The following is a 16,695-nucleotide window of genomic DNA, read 5'->3' as shown; positions in this document are numbered from 1 at the left end:
GAGTTGCCCTGTAGTTTCGTGGGAATCCATTGGTCCAGCTTCCCTGGATACTTCTAGAGTGTAGCAGTCTGCAAGGGATAGGGATTCTACCTTCTTCCTAAGTGACTAAAAGCAAGTCTTAGGGGAGTGGGGCCCACTCAAGGGCCTCTTCTGGTAATAGCCCTTTTCCAGATATCCTCATGGTGCCACCTAATTTTCTTCTCATTGCCCCTGAGAGTTCACAGGTGTCAAAGGGTGGCATGGGCTGCTGTGGTCCTCAGATTCTAGTCATCCTCACTGAAAACCTAGAATGGTAACCAACACATTTCCTGGTGTTTGGGTCTCTGCTACTTTATGTTCGGACAAGATGGCTCATACTACCATATATTCCTTTTGGTTGGTGATAGGAGTTGTGAGAAAGGTCACTGAGCCTGATGGTAGGGATGCAACTGTGCCATTGGCAGAAGGACAGCTTTCTGAGGTGACAATCTGGAGCTATGGGTATCTAGTATAGGTAATTAAATTGTAGCAATAACGGTTGTTACCCAAGGAACTAGTGATGAAGATTATTTTGTTACAAGGTTCTGAGCTTATGCTTGGGGGCTGTTGTTAATACGAGGTATCCCAAAAGGCTTAGTGTAATTGAAATCTATTAAAGACTTTAGGACCCCCTGTACAACCAAGGAATACTTGGGGGGATACCCCCAGCCCTGGTCCCCTATATGGGATCTCTTCGGAGATCAGGTAGGGGAGTCTGGCCAAAGATGTACTAGGGAAGGCTTATGTCATTGTTCTGAATATAATAGACAGTCTGCTTTGATCAGGGCAAGTGGTGGTTGTTGGAGCCAATGAGAAGCTCACCAGTGTTTTCATGTTGTCCTTGCGTTTTAGTTAGGGGACCTGAGAGGGGCATTATGGGGACAACACTGTAATCTGCTGGGAATAGAGAGAGTGGGGCTGGGGCATTCTTTCTGGTAGCCTCTCACTGACCCTAAGTGTTCTCACTCCTTAGGTGTTGAGGTCTTTTCTTATTTTGTAAGGGCCAACCCCCTGGGGGCAAATTCTGCTCACTCCCCCCACAGTCTGCTTGGGCAAATGTTGGATGCATTCCGGTGTCGAAAGAATAGACTACAGAAGCCAGCGTGATTGAACACTTACTATTTAATAAATTAAGAGAGATCTCACAAAGATCTGGTGCAAGTGATATATCTAGGCACCAGGGATCTTGACAGCAAGCTACTTAGAGATCATTCACAAAAGATTACCTTCGGACAAGGGGTCAGGGAGAGAGGGGGCACACGAGGCAATCCTTAACTCTTATCCTTAATCTAGAGATTATAATCCTACATCAATATAGAGATTCCATTGAACATTAAGGTTGCAATTAATAATCTAACAGGCAAGATTTTTTTTTTGTTTTTAACATCCAGGATAGTTAATAGACATTAAGATAACTTGTAGATAATACTGAACACAGAAAATTGGTGATTGGCACAGGAGTTGGAGAACCATGACCATGTGAGATTTACTTGATGTTACTGTGTGACAATATGGAGACTGGCCACAAATGTGTTCTAAGCTAGTTATCGTTGGAGTTTATTGCTAGTGCAATTGAAAGTCTGTGGGTTTTTCAAAGGATCTCTGTTAGCATGTGCTAAGAGCTTGCCCTTTATATTTGACAGAAGAAATAAGATGTTTCCCATTTTCTCCGATGCTCACTACTTCAGATCTGAATGGGGGTGGGGTGGGGGGAGGGACGGGGGAACGTGGTCTTGAATCAGCTTGAGGGCTGCGAAAGGCGCTGTCCCTTGTAGTTTCAGCTACTCTGCGATACAGAAATACACAGAGATGGAATTGTGCGACACACGTGGTTCGCATGTGGGGTTTCTTTAGACGGTGTCATTTTGGGACGGACGAGCTGGATCTCGTCCGGCTGGTCGTAAGAACGCTTAGACGTGGTTCGACAGAGCAGACGGGCAAGTTGACTTGGACCTTCTTGTGACGCTTTTTTTTGGGGGGAGGGTAAAAGGAGAAATCCATGCTCGAAGAAATGACCGACACCTGGCAGTGTTGCGAAGCAGGTTGAGGCCACCCTGGTTTTGCCCAGAGTGGTGGCTCTCCCACCGCCCCTCGGTTTTCATCTTCTAACTAGCTAGGTGATATCACATTGGACTTTTCACGAGCACGGACTGCTGCTTGCGTCAAAGCTGGCCATCAAAGATTGGGGCCATGGGTGCTGGATATTCAGATTCTGCCACCTCCAGTTTCCAGAGTTTGGAACGTACACTCGGAGGCCTGCAAATAATGTCGGGCATAAGCTAGCATCATGGAATCCTCCGGGAAAGCCACAGATCTGTGTGAAATGGACACACGCACAGAAACACAATCACTGGGAACACTTGTCTACTCTGCACACAGCACAGACTGGATGACCAGACATGAGTAATTCTCAGGCCCCATTGATGGTGCTCTGAGTGAGGATGGTCATGGAACTGAAATGGAATCCTTAAGAGAGCGGCAGACCCGCGAAGAACACACAAATTAGAACACAACACAAATTTGTCACAAGGCTTAACTTCTTGTACATGATTGTAATATGATGACAAGCTTGCCACTTGCACAAATCAACTGCAGCCTTTGCTTGTACTAGCTAAATGTGACGAAGGATCCAAACAGGAGATAACTTTAGCTTTGAAAAATCCAATGGAAACTCTGTATTTCTTTTTATTCCCAGAGTCAGATAAGCATTTTGATAGATTGACATTCCAAGGGCCTACTTCTGTAGTACTGAATCAAGTTAAGACTTGTAAAGTCTCCTTCTCTTGACTCCCCAGGTGTTACCCTTTAAGCTCCACTATAAGCTTTGCTTGAGAAAGTACTACGGCAGTTTGCCCTAAAGAGGAGGTACTTGATTCTTTCTTTTAGTTTACTTTTTTGTCCTAAAATCTCTGTCCACATAAGGCTAGAAGGTATTATAAGTCTGCCTTTTGATTTTTTTGCTTGCTTGATTATTCTCTAAAGCAATTAGAAATTCTAGGATCAAGGGTTTGACCTCCCAGGGAATCTCAAATCCCAGAATGGGTAAATAGCTCCACCATGGGACTAGGTTTTTTGACCGAGGACCACTAAGAGAATGCTAATTTCCAATCATTTGGTGCCGAAATCCAAATTTGAAATGTGGTCCTCGGGAGGTGATAAACTAGTGGTGTATGTATCTCTTATTGTCCTTCCACTCCACAGTTCCGGTTACCTAGTTGCTATGGTAGCATATCACTATGTTTGGGGGATGGACATCATCGTCAAATGCCAATAAAATTAGCTCAAGCTTTCAGACAATGTCTTCCTTCACCCCAGCATCTAACAAGGCTTGATTCTACCCCAATGGAGAACCCCTCAGTAGCTGGATAGCACCGGTGAGTTTCCGAGGCCAGAACCCCATCTCATCATGATAATGTGTGTATATGAAGAGAGCAAGAATATAAAGCATATATTTACGTGCTTCCAAATTGGTAGATTTTAGAGTGGCCTGGGGCCATGGCTGCGTGCACCTTCTTGGGTTTCTAGGAAAGCGCCACCCAAGAGAGACAGCCCTTTTCTTCCTCCGATATTTAAAAAGAGGTTGCCTTTTTTAGTCCGCCAATAGAACAGATTCAGGTAATTGGTCTTTTAGAAATCTCTTGTGCACAGTAAATATAAAACTTTAAACCTCACTCATAGGCATGAATCAAAGTACAAGATTGCAAAGCCATACTCAAACACCTTTGCTCAGAATGTTGTATTTACAGGGATCTCTACACGGCACAGGAAATTCTTTCGAGTCAATCTCCTGTGCTAATTCACTCGACTGGATTTCCTATGCCGGATCTTCGTGGTGAGCCAAAGCTCGGGGCGAGACCTCCTTAAACAGAACTAACCTTCTCATTGACCATAGTACAGGTATCCTCAACTCTTGCTTCCACCGGCTGGGGAGAGCAAGGTTCCATCTCAATCACTACTTCAACTACCTCGGTGTTGGGTCTCTCCTCAAGGGGGACAATCTGGGGCACATCCTCATCGTGGCTGGGGCTGTATTCCCTTGGGACATATCCCCTTGGGGCAAAATCCCGGCCGGTATATTCCGGCCCAGTGTATTCCCTGGGGTACAGGTTAGTAGCACTGACTGGGATCTGCCTGGGAGGGCTCTTGGTTTTCCCCAACCATCCAAAGCTAAGGTACTTGAGGAAGGCCCGGCGGTAGGTCTTGTTGAAAAGGGTGTATACCAGGGGGTTGACGCCGGAGCACACATATCCAACCCAAACGAACACACTCAGGAGCTCATCAAGAGTTGACTTGCGACAAGACTGAGTGCAAATAACCGCCATGATATTAGTGATAAAGAATGGGCACCACATGAGCAGGAAGAGAAAGAAGACAATACCAAGCACCTTGGAGGCCCTACGCTCATTAGCAATGGCCTGCATGGTCCCCTTACGATAGCCCTCCCTATGGCCCGGAGAAATAAGACGAACTGGCCCCCCAGTAGTGGGATTGTGAATCACGGCGATGTTGTGGGCACTCCTCTCCCTCCGCAGGCAACCAAACTTGGAACGCCTCCTACGCCTCTCCCCAGGCCCAAACACATTGCTCTGGCCCTGCAAGACCTGAATGGTCAGGCAGTAAGTGATCACCATAATGAACAGAGGAATGAAAAACGCCACAAAGGAGCCAATGAGCACAAAGTTGGGTTCGTTCAGGCTGCAGCTTCCGTTCACAAAGACCTTGCTCTCATCCCTCAGGCCGATGATTGGGATGGGCACGGACACAGCTAGAGAAAAGACAACAAAAGGATTATTGTGAGTAGAGCCAAGAGCATATGCCATCTGGGCCACTGATGTACCAGCCCCAGTTGCTGTCACTGAAGATGATCCATCATGATCGTCCTTTGGAACTATGAGTGAGACTGATTCTGAACCTCAACAGTCGGAGCCTGGTGGGTGATAAATACCAGTTGGAAGTTGAGGAACTTTAGTTCCTCAAGGTAGTTTCAGGGGTAGGGTATGGGTCAAACTGGTTTGAGGAGTTATGGTCTTTCAACTGGCATAGTAGGGAAAAGACAGCCTGGATGTGTCTTCCATTTTGGAAAGAACCAATTTTGGGGTATATGGACTTTCCAGTCAGTTCCCATTTTCAAGACAAACAGCATTAGGTCAATCAACAGCCCAGTGCCTCACTGAAGCCTTGGGCCTGGTACCATGCTATTGTTATACCCTCAATGAGATATCAAGCACCCATGCCACAGATCTGTGAATCCAATATGGAAGGCATTTGGATTCCCTTCTTTCCTGATGCACCCATTCCCCTTTGCTTATGGTAGTGGATGGCAGTCAGGTTTCTGAATGCCGTTGGGGATTTCTGCTGTAGACTCTTGAGTAGACGCCTTGGGTCCCTATCAGACATGCTTGAATGTAGGTACTATTGATCTGTTAGCAATCTATAACTGGAGAATAGTTTGCTATGACCTATTATGAACTGTGATACCAGATGCAAGGTGATCCAGAGAAAGATAATACGTTGTTTCTGTTTGCCAACATTAGCTCTAAGGCCCAAACTGTTGCCTTGACGGCTGGGCTTCCTGTGAATCGTTGTCTATTACAGGGGAAGAGGATAAGCATTTCTATGGCACCTACTAAGTGCTTCACAATGATCTCCTTTGATCCTCCCAACAACTCGAGGAGGTAGTTCTCCAAGGGACTCACCTACCTAGTGTCACACAGCTAGGAACTGTCTGAGGTTGGATTTGAAGTGGTGCCCCTGTGAGTGTCATTCCAAAGGTGACAACTGGCCGGGTAGGGGAGCAGGAGGGTTCTCTGTATAGAACCAGATGTACCTAAGTGTTGTGCAGTCAAAGACTGATGGAGTTGGCCAGGGAAGATGGACTAAAGTATGCTCATGTAGAGTTTACATTATTCACTTACTTTTGTATTAGGGTTTTTAATATTCTCTGTATTAGAAAGTATGAAATGGGAAAGATAACCCCCTTATGTCTCCTCAGACAAGTCACTGGGGGCAGCAAGGTGGTACAGGAAGTCCAGAGTTAGGAAGACCTGAGTTCAAATGGGGATCATGAGATAAGGAGATAATCATGATACAGTGCTTAGCACGGTGCCTGGAGCATAGTAGGTGCTGAATAAAATCTTCACTGCATTGTGTCTGCACTATCCCTTATTAATGAGAGTACTGCGCTCTGAGTGGCTGAGGCTTGGCCCATGGTCCTGCCAGAGATATCTGAGGCTCAGCTGAATCAAGGTTTGGCATTCAGGGGGCCCTACTCACTGTACTCCGGCCAGGGACTGTGGGGTACTTCACTGAAGCACCAGGTAGGTGGTCCATAGAAGATGATCTATACTCACTTGGCCGATACATGGGGGGTGGACTAGCTGTCTTGTAGCCAGGGGGAGCAGATTAGATCTCAGAACTGTTCATGGTGAGAACTAGTTTGTATTTTGTATTCTCCTTGAAATCATCGTTGCCAAGTTGATTCTCTTTCTGAATATTCCAGCATAGGCTTCTGGGGAACCTAGTGGACTGCTAGTTACTGGGTGTCTTAGCTATAGCTGTCTCTTTTTCCCCTCTTTGATCTTTCTCAAGAAATCTAGTCTGCCCTATGAACTAATTAGGGGAAGGTCCCCAGAGGAAGTTATTATACTTGCCACCAGCTGGGGAGTGTTACTATCTTTTATATTTAACCCCTTCGTTGGACTGGTCACCCACCATTGTCGATTTCACGTATGGCATCTCTTGTATATATTAACTTCATGCTCTCTCTGCTCCTGTGCTTGGCACCACATGGTCTGTGCCACTGGCTAAAGTAGTATTCCTGATGACCTTGATCTGTGTCCCTTGACTACCTAGAAATCCTAATTGGCTCACTTCAAAACATAGACTATTGGTGGGATAGCCTAGCATAGAGGTTCCTATGTCTCCTTTGGATCTTTCTTCTTGATGTGTCCTCTATTCCTGTCCTGGCTGCCTGTGAGCGGTTTCCTACATGTGATGTACCATCTGCTATCCCCATGGGAGAGAAATTACCTGTGTGATCCTCTGGGATCCTATGACAGAGCCATCAATTTAATTAATCGGATGGTTGTGGACCCATGTGCAGTAGAAGAGGGTTGGGACTTAGGGCTATCTTTGAATATAGTTGTGCATTAGAGGCTAGGTTTGGGGTTGGACCTTTGGCCCAACCTCTTCCCTCTCCAACATCCCTTGACATTCTAGTCAGCAGGCAGAAGACAACTACACTAACACATAATCAGAAAGTTGTCATAGGATCTTACCTGTCCGCCCCCCCCACCCCCAATAGCTTTTTAGAGCTGGCGTGTGAACAAATGCTGGTCACTGCTTATGGGGTCCCTGTGACAGTTGGCAAGATGTAACCATTTTAGGGGCAAGGACAGACCAACTTACCCATCGAGATGGTCCAGACAATGGCAATTTTCAGAAGGGCCTTGGTGCGAGAGTTGAAGCGGCTGTGCTCAATTGGGTTCCGGATGGCAATGTAGCGATCCAGGGAGATAGCGCAGAGGTGCATGATGGACGCAGTTGAGAACAGCACATCGAGGGAGATCCACATCGGGCAGAGTTGTTTTGGAAGAGGCCAGGTGTATTCTGGGAAACCAAGGAAGATGAAAAAGAACAGGGTAAGTCGGAGTTGGAATAAGAAGCTACCTGAGCTGTCCAGAAGTGCAATCCCATTAGGTTTTAGGAAGGACAGACTCTTTGTCAGAGTGGATGAGCTAGCTTTTGGTGGGAAGTGATATATGTTGTCTCCAGGGGCATTGGCTACTGCAAGGTGGTGCTTGGATTGGCATCTGAGGCTTTAAGTCTGGGACTTCATAGAGTATGGATTCTTAACTTGGAGTCTGGGAAAATTTTAAAGAAAATATTTTGGTAACTATGTTTCAGTCTAGTTGGTTTCCCTTGTAATTCCACGTATTTTGTGTATCAAAAATACTATTCTGATCACGGGGCCATGCCACCAAAAACTGCTGAGCCCTTGTTTGAACTTATCCTGTTGTGTGTGGCAGGGAGAATCTAGTTCCAGGATGATCTTGAGGGGTCACAGACCCCTATCTTTGGTATGGGTTGGAAGTCTCAATCCAGTGTTGTGGCTATCAGACAAGGCAGTGCATCTCCCAAAGTGTCTCTTCCAGTATCTGGTTCTGGGTCTTCACTCAGGGATCCTGGAAAGAAGGCTTTGTTGTGATCCTGCTGGTTAATGTTTGGTCCAGTTTGGGAGCCTGGCTGGGGCAGGACGCCAGGTACTCTTCTTGAGGGCTTTATAGTCTGGCTCATCCTTTGGTGTTGGAAGGGCACAGTTTTGGGGGGCACTGACCTTACCGTTAATGGATAACTTCAAGGTTGGGGTGGAGGTTCAGACTTCCAGGCACACCTCTGGTGTCTTCTGTTCCAGGCTTCAGTCTTCCTCGGAGGACAGCTGGCAGTGAAGAGTGCAGCTAGGTAGATCCTTCCCTGGCATCAGACACACGGCCATTGGCATGGCTATGTTTCCAGTGGGCTCGTGGTGTCCAATCCAGGGCCAGATTCTGACTGGAGGATGTCTCTTTTTTGGGGGTGGTCCTAGGCCAGAGGGCTACCTGGAACTGTTGGCTTTCTTCTTCATTTCTGATTGCTTTTCAGGTTAGTCAGGTGACAATGTTGTCTAGGAAAGTTTCTTTGTGGGTATCCAGGTGAGTGTGTTAGGACCCAGGTGGCTCCAGAGCATAGTTCTTTGGACATGAGCCAGCATGTTTCCCTGAAGGCCTGGGAAATGTGGCCACTATGAGCTCAAGGTCACCCTGAAACCAGCTGAGGAGCTAGAGGGAGACTCCCCAGGAATGTTCCCTCCTGCATTCTCTGGAGACCTTGTAATCTCCAATGAACTGGACTCCTGCCAAGGAGCTTGGGGAGGAAAACTGAGGCACATTGACATGCATGACTTTTTCATTAAGGTGAGACATGGGCTTGGGGGCACCCACCCTGTGATTCTATTACTAAGAGGAAGGGAGTGCAGGACAGGAATATCCTATGGAAGGTAGCAGATGGCAGCCAAGTGATACTCTAGGGACATTTTAAGGCATGGCATCTCATTCCACCCATTTATTGATAGTAAGTAGCCTGCTTTGGGGTGGCCAGAGAACATCTTCAGACTCACCGTAGAGGATGGTGAGGACAGACACCGGCATCACTAATAACCCGACTAACATGTCCGCCACGGCCAGAGACATCAAGAAGAAGTTGGTTGCAGTCTGCAGTTTCTTCTCCAGTGCCACGGCCAGGATCACCAGGATATTCCCAGCGACAGTGATGATGATGACGATGAAGATCAGGAGGGCAGGCCAGTTCTTGCGGATGGGTCCGGGAGCCGAGGTCGGTGCCGGGGTGGTCGAATTGTCGGTGCCATTCACGTACTCATTCAGGCCAGTGTCGGTCAGGTTGCGGCTTAGTTGTAAAGCCATGATGCCGTTTTGTATGACACTAGAAAAGGGGACACCATAGAACAGTTAGCTTAGTCAGGGCTTCTTGCCATGAATCCAGGGGCTTGGGCTGGGTTTGGGGTTTGACATTTCAATCGAATCAGTTTCCTTTGTAATCCTTTGGATTTGAAAAAATGTATTCAACATTATTTTGAGAAGGGGCCCCTCGGCTTAGCCAGAATACCAATAGGGTCCTGATAACTGCTAGTTCACTGGGTTTGAGAGACTGCTACCCTGTCACCACTTCCTTAAGGTCAGAGCATGGTACGGGTTAAGGGATTTCCCAGGATCATCACTCGATCCCCCACAACCCTAGGTCTTAGGGGGAGGTATAGAGGCTGCTCCTCCGACTCAAGGCTAGGGCTCCTCCTTCTTTACAAGCCCTATTTGGCATTCAAAGCTTACAGGAAGACCCGGTGCCATGACCATCGCTGTGCTTGACATCTCAGGGGAAGAGGTTTTAAAGAAAGACCCTTCCTACTCCCCATGACACCCATGATCACAGACCACTTTGGGTTTTACTATCATCTATTCCTCAAAGCAACATACATCTGTCTTTTCTGCAATGAGCCTGGGATCCAGGTTATTTTCAGAACCTGGGACTTCTCTCAGGATTTGGGCCTTTTCTCTCTAGGGGTTCCAGGGTGTAGGATGAGCTTCCTTGGTCTGATTATAGTTGAATGCTCAAGGATGACAAGCTGGCCCCCAGGAAGGAAAGGACTTCCCTCCCCCATCCCCAGTCACTCAGGGAGGATGAGGCCAAGTCAGGACTTGGACCCAGTCCCTCTATTTCCTAATACTGTGCTTTCCCCACAGGGTGGGTTTAATTGTTCTTATGAGGAGTCTCCATACCCAGATGGTGGGCCATTAAAATGACTAATGGCAGGTTTGAGACCTCTCACCTGTGAGCTGAGAGAACCAGAGTCCTATTGTTCACCTGAGCCAGGGAGCTAGCAAGCTACCCTTCTGAGGACCTCTCTGTAACTGCCCTAGCATAGGGAGCATCCACACTTCCAGAATCTGGGATGCTGCCTCATCCAGGCTACCAAGAATTCTGGGGTCCATTGAGCTTTGTGGTCTGGGGAGACAGAGTGATAGGATTCCATTTCCCATTTCGATATCATCTCTAGTTAGTCTGATAAAATTTCCTTTGGGGGAATTGGTTATCTGCCAAATTGCCATAGTCCCAGGCCCTTGGCAATCTGAGATTGCTTTAGAGTCCTCAAGCCGACTTTTAGATTGGCACAGCTAGAGAGTTAAACAAGAGGAAACGGTTGACATCTCCTTTTGTTCTGCACAGGTGGAGGGCTGTTGGTGCATATTTCAAAGTGTTATCTCTCCTGGGCCATTACAGATTTTTTGGCCCATTGGGTCTAAAGCTTTAAAAGGACCTCAGAGGCCAGCCCCATCATTTGATGGGTGAGGAATCGGCCCCTCTAGACCACAAGCCAACCCCCAACTTGCCCAAATTTTCCACAGTGAGTGGCAAAGGCAGAATTGCAACCTCAGTTTAAGCCTCTGACTCCTAATGTAGTCAGAGTGCCTTTCTCCATACCAGCCCATCTAGAGGTGGAGGGGGCTGGTTTTTTTTTTTTAGAAATTCCCAATAAGGCTATCTGTCCTAGAGAATTCTATGGAGGCCTGATGCCAAGTCACCTTCTGGGCTGTTTGTTTCTTTTTCCAGAAAGCTCCCAAGACAAAATCTTGCCATGCATCTAGGTATCTTTAATCTTTTGTCTGCATTCGTTTGCAGGGATACCAGAAAACCTGGTGAGCAGGGACAGAGGCAGAGCTCACATTTGCCTTGGAAATCTCCCAAGCTGTTGTTGGCCATCTGCTCCCTGAGCCCAGGGATTCCTTGGGGGCAGTGCTTCTCCTGAGAGGTGAGTGCTAGCCTAACAACGAGCGCTAGCCCACGAGTCATCGGACGCACAGTGAGTACCCCAGGGGCTTGCTACTCTGTCATACTGGCTCCAGCTAGGGTTTGCCAAGCCCACTGCCATATTTCCCACTTCTGAGGCTGGCTCACTCACTTCAGGAGAAAACTCCTGTTTGCAGTGATGGAGACAGACTCATCAAAGATGACTGAACAGTGGTGACTGCATGGAGAAAGAGATTTTTGTGTTCTCCAGGAGGTTCTTCTCTCCTTGTGGGCTGGGAATCTGAACTGGGAGTGCCCAGGAGGGCATTGTCCCTGAATAATCTCAAAGTTCTGAGATACTAGTTCCAGCCCTGCTAGGTATTCTCCCAAGTGAAATAAGCATACCAGATTAGAGGACCCCTAGATACTTAAAAAAGAACTGAAATTCCAGTTTGAGGAATTGATGGGGTTGGTTACTTGACACCTTGGGTAGGCCAAAAGCCGTCCAAGAATTTGTGAGGGGCCACTGACTGCTCTCTCAGGCCAAGGTCATTTGGATGCCCCCTTCTGCTTATTACCTCCTGTTATCCTATAGAAGACACTTGTCGGGGGAGGGCTGCTCTTTGATCCTGACATTTGCCTTCCTTGGATATTTGTGTTCTGTTCAGCCCCTGAACTATCTCTAAGCACCCTGACTGTCTTACCAAAGACCACGGAGGCAGCACCTCTACGAAGAGGGAGAGGAGTCATTGTACCTCCCCAGGCATCAGCTAAGGGGGGGTGACCTCTGAGGCACCTTGCAGTGCTACAGCTGCAGTCCTCTTTGGGCAGGCTAGGTTTGATCTGGCTTATTCTACCCATAGAATGGGTATGAGACATCTGTGAGCAGAATCTGCCCAACTCAGCCATTTAGAACCACATTGGTGGAGGGAAAATGTAGGGTCTACCCAGACCCTACAAAGAAGGCAGCTACACCATTCCCACCAAGTAAGCAATGGGGCTGGTTCCTTGCATGGTGAAACAGGCAGGCCATCTTCCCTTCTGAAAGTAGCAGACAGGAAATGCTTCCAGGACCCTAGTGAGACTCTAGTGACATGGACCCCCAAGGGAAGCCTCTTCCACAGCCTCAACCTCCATCTATGATCTCTTACCTCTACTTTCTCAGGTTCAAATCACCACTGTGTCTTGTTCCTTCTCATTATACCAATGGAAACGCCAACAGAAATGCCTGAGGGACGATGCCCAGTGGGAAGGGATCCTGGTTGTTTCCTGCCACAGATCTCCAAGTTCTTCTGAGACAAGGGCCTTACTCTAACCCAGCCTCAAAGAGTCGCATTAAATATCCACCCCCATGGCCTTGGACAAAGGGCCAAGAGTTTCTGCATAGCTGCTATGCTTTTAATGAAAAGGGGATTAAAGGCTTTCAGAGTTACCTAGACCAAGCTCTCCTTGGGAGGGAGGACCAGACTGCCCGGGAGCCTCAGGTCAGGGTGCCAGTTACCTAGCCTTTGGCTAGGCCTGCTGGCTCATGTCTCCCACTGAACGACACTACCCCCTCACCTCCACCCCGTGCTCAGACATCACACAATCTGTCCAAAGGATGGATGGGCCTCAGGATTGGGCTCCTAAGTTTGGATGCTGAGCGTTCTCCTACCCTTTCTTTGTTGTAGGGCTTTGCTCTGGGACAGAGCAGTCTGGGCCTCCTGGTAGTAGCCTGCTACCAAATGTAAGACCCAGAGGAGATGCTTCTGGCCCACCAGGAGCCTGGCCATCACATCTATCCTTGGGCCTGGTCTTTCCTCTGATCTAAGTTAAATGATAGAGGAAGCAAAATATGCTAAGAAAAAAAGACACCTTTGTATGACAAGTTAGTTGGGGAAATGGTGATGTGCCCAAAACCTAGGAAAGAAACACATGGGATCCAAAGGCTGGGCTCATTCACACTCAAAGCTGTGTCTAAGTTCATGATGCAGTATAGCCTGGTCACTCTAGGGAGAGGGTCTTTGGAGATGCCGTGGGATGAACTTGGTAGTTTGGCATGAGAATCTGCTTTCCTTCAGAGTGCCTCTGAGACCCTGAAGGAACCCGTCTGATCACTTGGAATCCTATCCTGGGGCCACATTCCCTTTAGAGATTGACAGAGCTTCTCTCACCTGGCATGCTTATGATTCTACCCTCATGTAAAGAGATAGATACACTGAGGTACTGGGCTCAGAAGCCAGAAGTTTGGACACAAATGCCTCTCCTTTCTATATATCTTAAATGGGTACCCAGATGGAGTCCTTGTCACTACTGGGTTTTTCCCTGTCTCTCTCTCTCCAGCTATATGCCACAGATTGGTACTATGGGTGGAATAAGCCAGATCAAACCAAAGGCTTTCCATGCTGGGAACTGGGAGAAGACAGGTCATTCCCAGAGTGTGCTCATGTCCCGAAAACTGCTGAGGCAGCTCTGTTTTGCAGGCCATGAGGGCCTGTTGGAGATTTGTTCTGACATGTTGTAACACAAATCATTTGTGAATAAGTCTATTCATGATTATATGAGCTTTGTGCAAAAACTCGTTACTTTCTAATTGCGGGCGCTGTAGAACATCTGTTCAAGATCTGCAGTGCAGAATGACAATGCTTTTGCTGAATGAATGAACACACCCCTCCCCCATCAGGTGTTTTCCATGGTGACCTCAGTTAATGAATCGGCCCCATAAGGAGGCTGATGTAGTGTTTATCAATCTCTAAGTCTTTCCTTCAATCACCCCCCAAGAGACAAGGAAAAGCCCCTTTCACACTTTGTAGCCTATTTCTAAGTCATGATTTTCCACACTGCAGTCCTAGGATGTGAAAAACATTGTGGGCACAGAGGAGATTTTAATCACAAGTTTGCTCTTATACACATGATCTGGAAAGGGAGAAGAAACCAAGAGGAGGCTCATGCCCTCAGAGCAAACATCTTTAGGCAGGCCCACACTATGTTTTTCCATCTGGATTAGTGATGGGATGCCCCAAAGATGTTGGGCTGGTCCATTCACTTTGTGCCTTGGTGAGGCCTATGGGGACCATGGAGAAGAGTTGATAAGTGTCTCTCAGGTCAGCTGTTATGCACATGTCATCTGATTCTCACTATTCTAGCAGATGGAGAGAAGAAAAGTGTCATCGCCACCCTTTTGGGGTGCCATTCTTATCCTCTCGTTGACCATGAAAGGTAAGAGAGTGCTATGCTAACCTTGGCTACTATGTCATTCATTCTCTCTCTCCCACCTCCATCTCAATTTCCTTGTGGAGTCAGCCTGGATCCTGAAAGACATCTAGGCTGAAACTGGACTATTTTATTTTTTCTCTTCCCTCCCCACGGGGATCCTATTCCTGGGATAGCTAGCTTTCGCTCCTAGACAAAACAGACCACCAGGGAAAAGAAACCTATAATCTCCACAAAGATCGTATTTCATTGTTTGATTTCGGGATTTCAAAAATTAGGGAAAGGGTTGAGTGGCACTCCATTTCTTCAATGAGCACCATGGATCAATTTCTGTCTAGCAGCAGATGGTGCTTACCTAGGAGGGTTCACTTTGCTCTGAAGGTCTTTTCCACACTGGAAGGAAATAAGCATCAGACTGCCTCTTTGCTATTCTTACCTGGAGAGTGTCCTAAGTCTGGGCAACAAAGCACTCATGGTTGCACGGTGCTTCCACTCGGGCGCCTAGGGAACATTATCAGTTGGCTGTTCAGTTGAGAGTCCTGGTCTTCCTTGGAAGGGAAGAAAAAACCTGCCATGAGAAATTCCTGAAATTTATCTCAGCAGTTTAAATCCAGGTCAGATCAAATAAACCCCACATTTTTCCAAGTCTGTTGAGGAGAACATGAAAGGGTCACTGGACACCTTCAGAAAAGTGACTGAGCTATCTCTCCAAAATTCCCAGTGTCATTGACGCCCTCAGGGTCATGTTTTTACCTAATCTCATTCATTATACCTCCTTGTCCTTTTCCTTTCTTGGCTGGGGATTTCTTGGAAAAGGGGACAGATGCCTGGGTCATTTATCCAGGGCTTCTCAGAAACTCTTCCTCTTGTTTTGTCAACGCTATTTGGGGGTGGGAAGCTCATGGGTTTCTGATCTCATGAACTCTGGGCAGGAGGCCCATAGGCCAGGAAGAGATCAGAAATACTCAGAGTGGAGGTGGGGCTGTTGAGGATGGGCACCCCTCCCCAATCTCTAGCTGATCCTTCCCAAAGCCATGGACTCCTCATCCCCACACAAGGCTTTTACGCATCTCTAGTTCATTTTCTTCTCATAGGTCCTAAAGGACCTTGCCAAACAACTCAGCACTCATGGAGCTGAGGAGTGGAAGGAAGGAAATGCTGCTCCTGAGTTTGGGGAGGAAGCTTGCCTCACAGTAAGTTGCGCTCAAGCAAGTGCTAATGGTGTCTGAAGCTGGAAGACAAGTACAAGATGAGTTAGGATACAATTCTGAGCTGGCCAGTAGACCTCCAAGGAGGACTACCAATTGGCATACCTAGATCCCAGGTAGCATTTGGTTTGCTGAAAGCAAACCAAAGGAGATTATGACCACCATAAATGCCTTTGGCTAGGAATCACACTGAATGTTTAGACTGGTTCTGTGAGTAGGCTATGCTGGAGATCTGCCTAGTGGAGGCCAGACATATGGGGTGTCGTTTTTTAGTGAATCAACCACCTCCTCCTTTTTTGGGTCCCATAGTCTGTTCTCTAGAGCTATATCTTTGGAAGGGTCAAGCGAGCTGGAGGCATTCATCTCTGCTCACCCTGCTCGCCTGGGGTTCAAAATCGCCCAATGAGTATTTGCACTTTCCGTCATGGGTGAGTTCTGGAGAATCCCTGAGAAGGGGCTCATATTGGGTGAGGCCAAATCAATCTTGCATTTCCATGATGTTCCCTTTATCCCAGGAGGGAGTGGCTCAGACTCAGAGTAGGAGTCTTGTCAGTTTGCCAGGCAGGAAGAGGTACCAGCAGTGAGCTGATGCTAGAGATAGAAATTTGCTGAGAGTCTGGCCATTAAGAGAGCCCTCTTTTCTACCTGGAAAGGTCCCTCTGCCTGAAGCACTAATAAGAACCTCTGAATGAGAAGATAAAATAGACCCAAGTTGTAATGACAAGGCCTGGTCCTCCTCCCCTCTCCTGCTTCCAGGATCCATAAAGGGTAGGTATAGAACCTGGGAGCCCTCCCCACACCCATTCTTCTAGGAGATCTGAGAATCCAAGCACCCATACTTTAGGTCTGGAGGGCTTATACTTACCTGCACTTCCTTGTGAAGAGGAAAAATTCTACTCAGGGTTGGCTGAGATGGCTAGTCATTGTAAAGTGACAGGGA

General features: G+C 47.4%; 1 protein-coding gene across 2 annotated transcripts in view; it reads right to left on the bottom strand.

Annotated features, from left to right (window-relative positions):
• Positions 1-1,122: 1,122 nt before the first annotated feature.
• The window catches only part of HTR2C (5-hydroxytryptamine receptor 2C), a 111,862-nt gene continuing 96,289 nt past the window's right edge, over positions 1,123-16,695 (bottom strand). The window contains exons 5-8 of one of the 2 annotated variants that reach the window (XM_036739776.1): positions 14,984-15,095; positions 9,173-9,495; positions 7,426-7,626; positions 1,123-4,783 (exon numbers count right to left, since the gene is read on the bottom strand). In XM_036739776.1, the coding sequence (XP_036595671.1) occupies positions 3,879-4,783; positions 7,426-7,626; positions 9,173-9,495; positions 14,984-15,021 (1,467 nt within the window). In that variant the 5' untranslated portion in view covers positions 15,022-15,095 and the 3' untranslated portion in view covers positions 1,123-3,878. The remainder of the gene's footprint in view (positions 4,784-7,425; positions 7,627-9,172; positions 9,496-14,983; positions 15,096-16,695) is intronic. The other variant, XM_036739777.1, reaches the window with a different exon arrangement.

The sequence above is a fragment of the Trichosurus vulpecula genome, chromosome X (assembly GCF_011100635.1).
Source record: "Trichosurus vulpecula isolate mTriVul1 chromosome X, mTriVul1.pri, whole genome shotgun sequence".
In the NCBI taxonomy this organism is placed as follows: domain Eukaryota; kingdom Metazoa; phylum Chordata; class Mammalia; order Diprotodontia; family Phalangeridae; genus Trichosurus; species Trichosurus vulpecula.
Note: the sequence above shows the minus strand (reverse complement) of the source record. Positions and strands in the feature narration are given on the sequence as shown.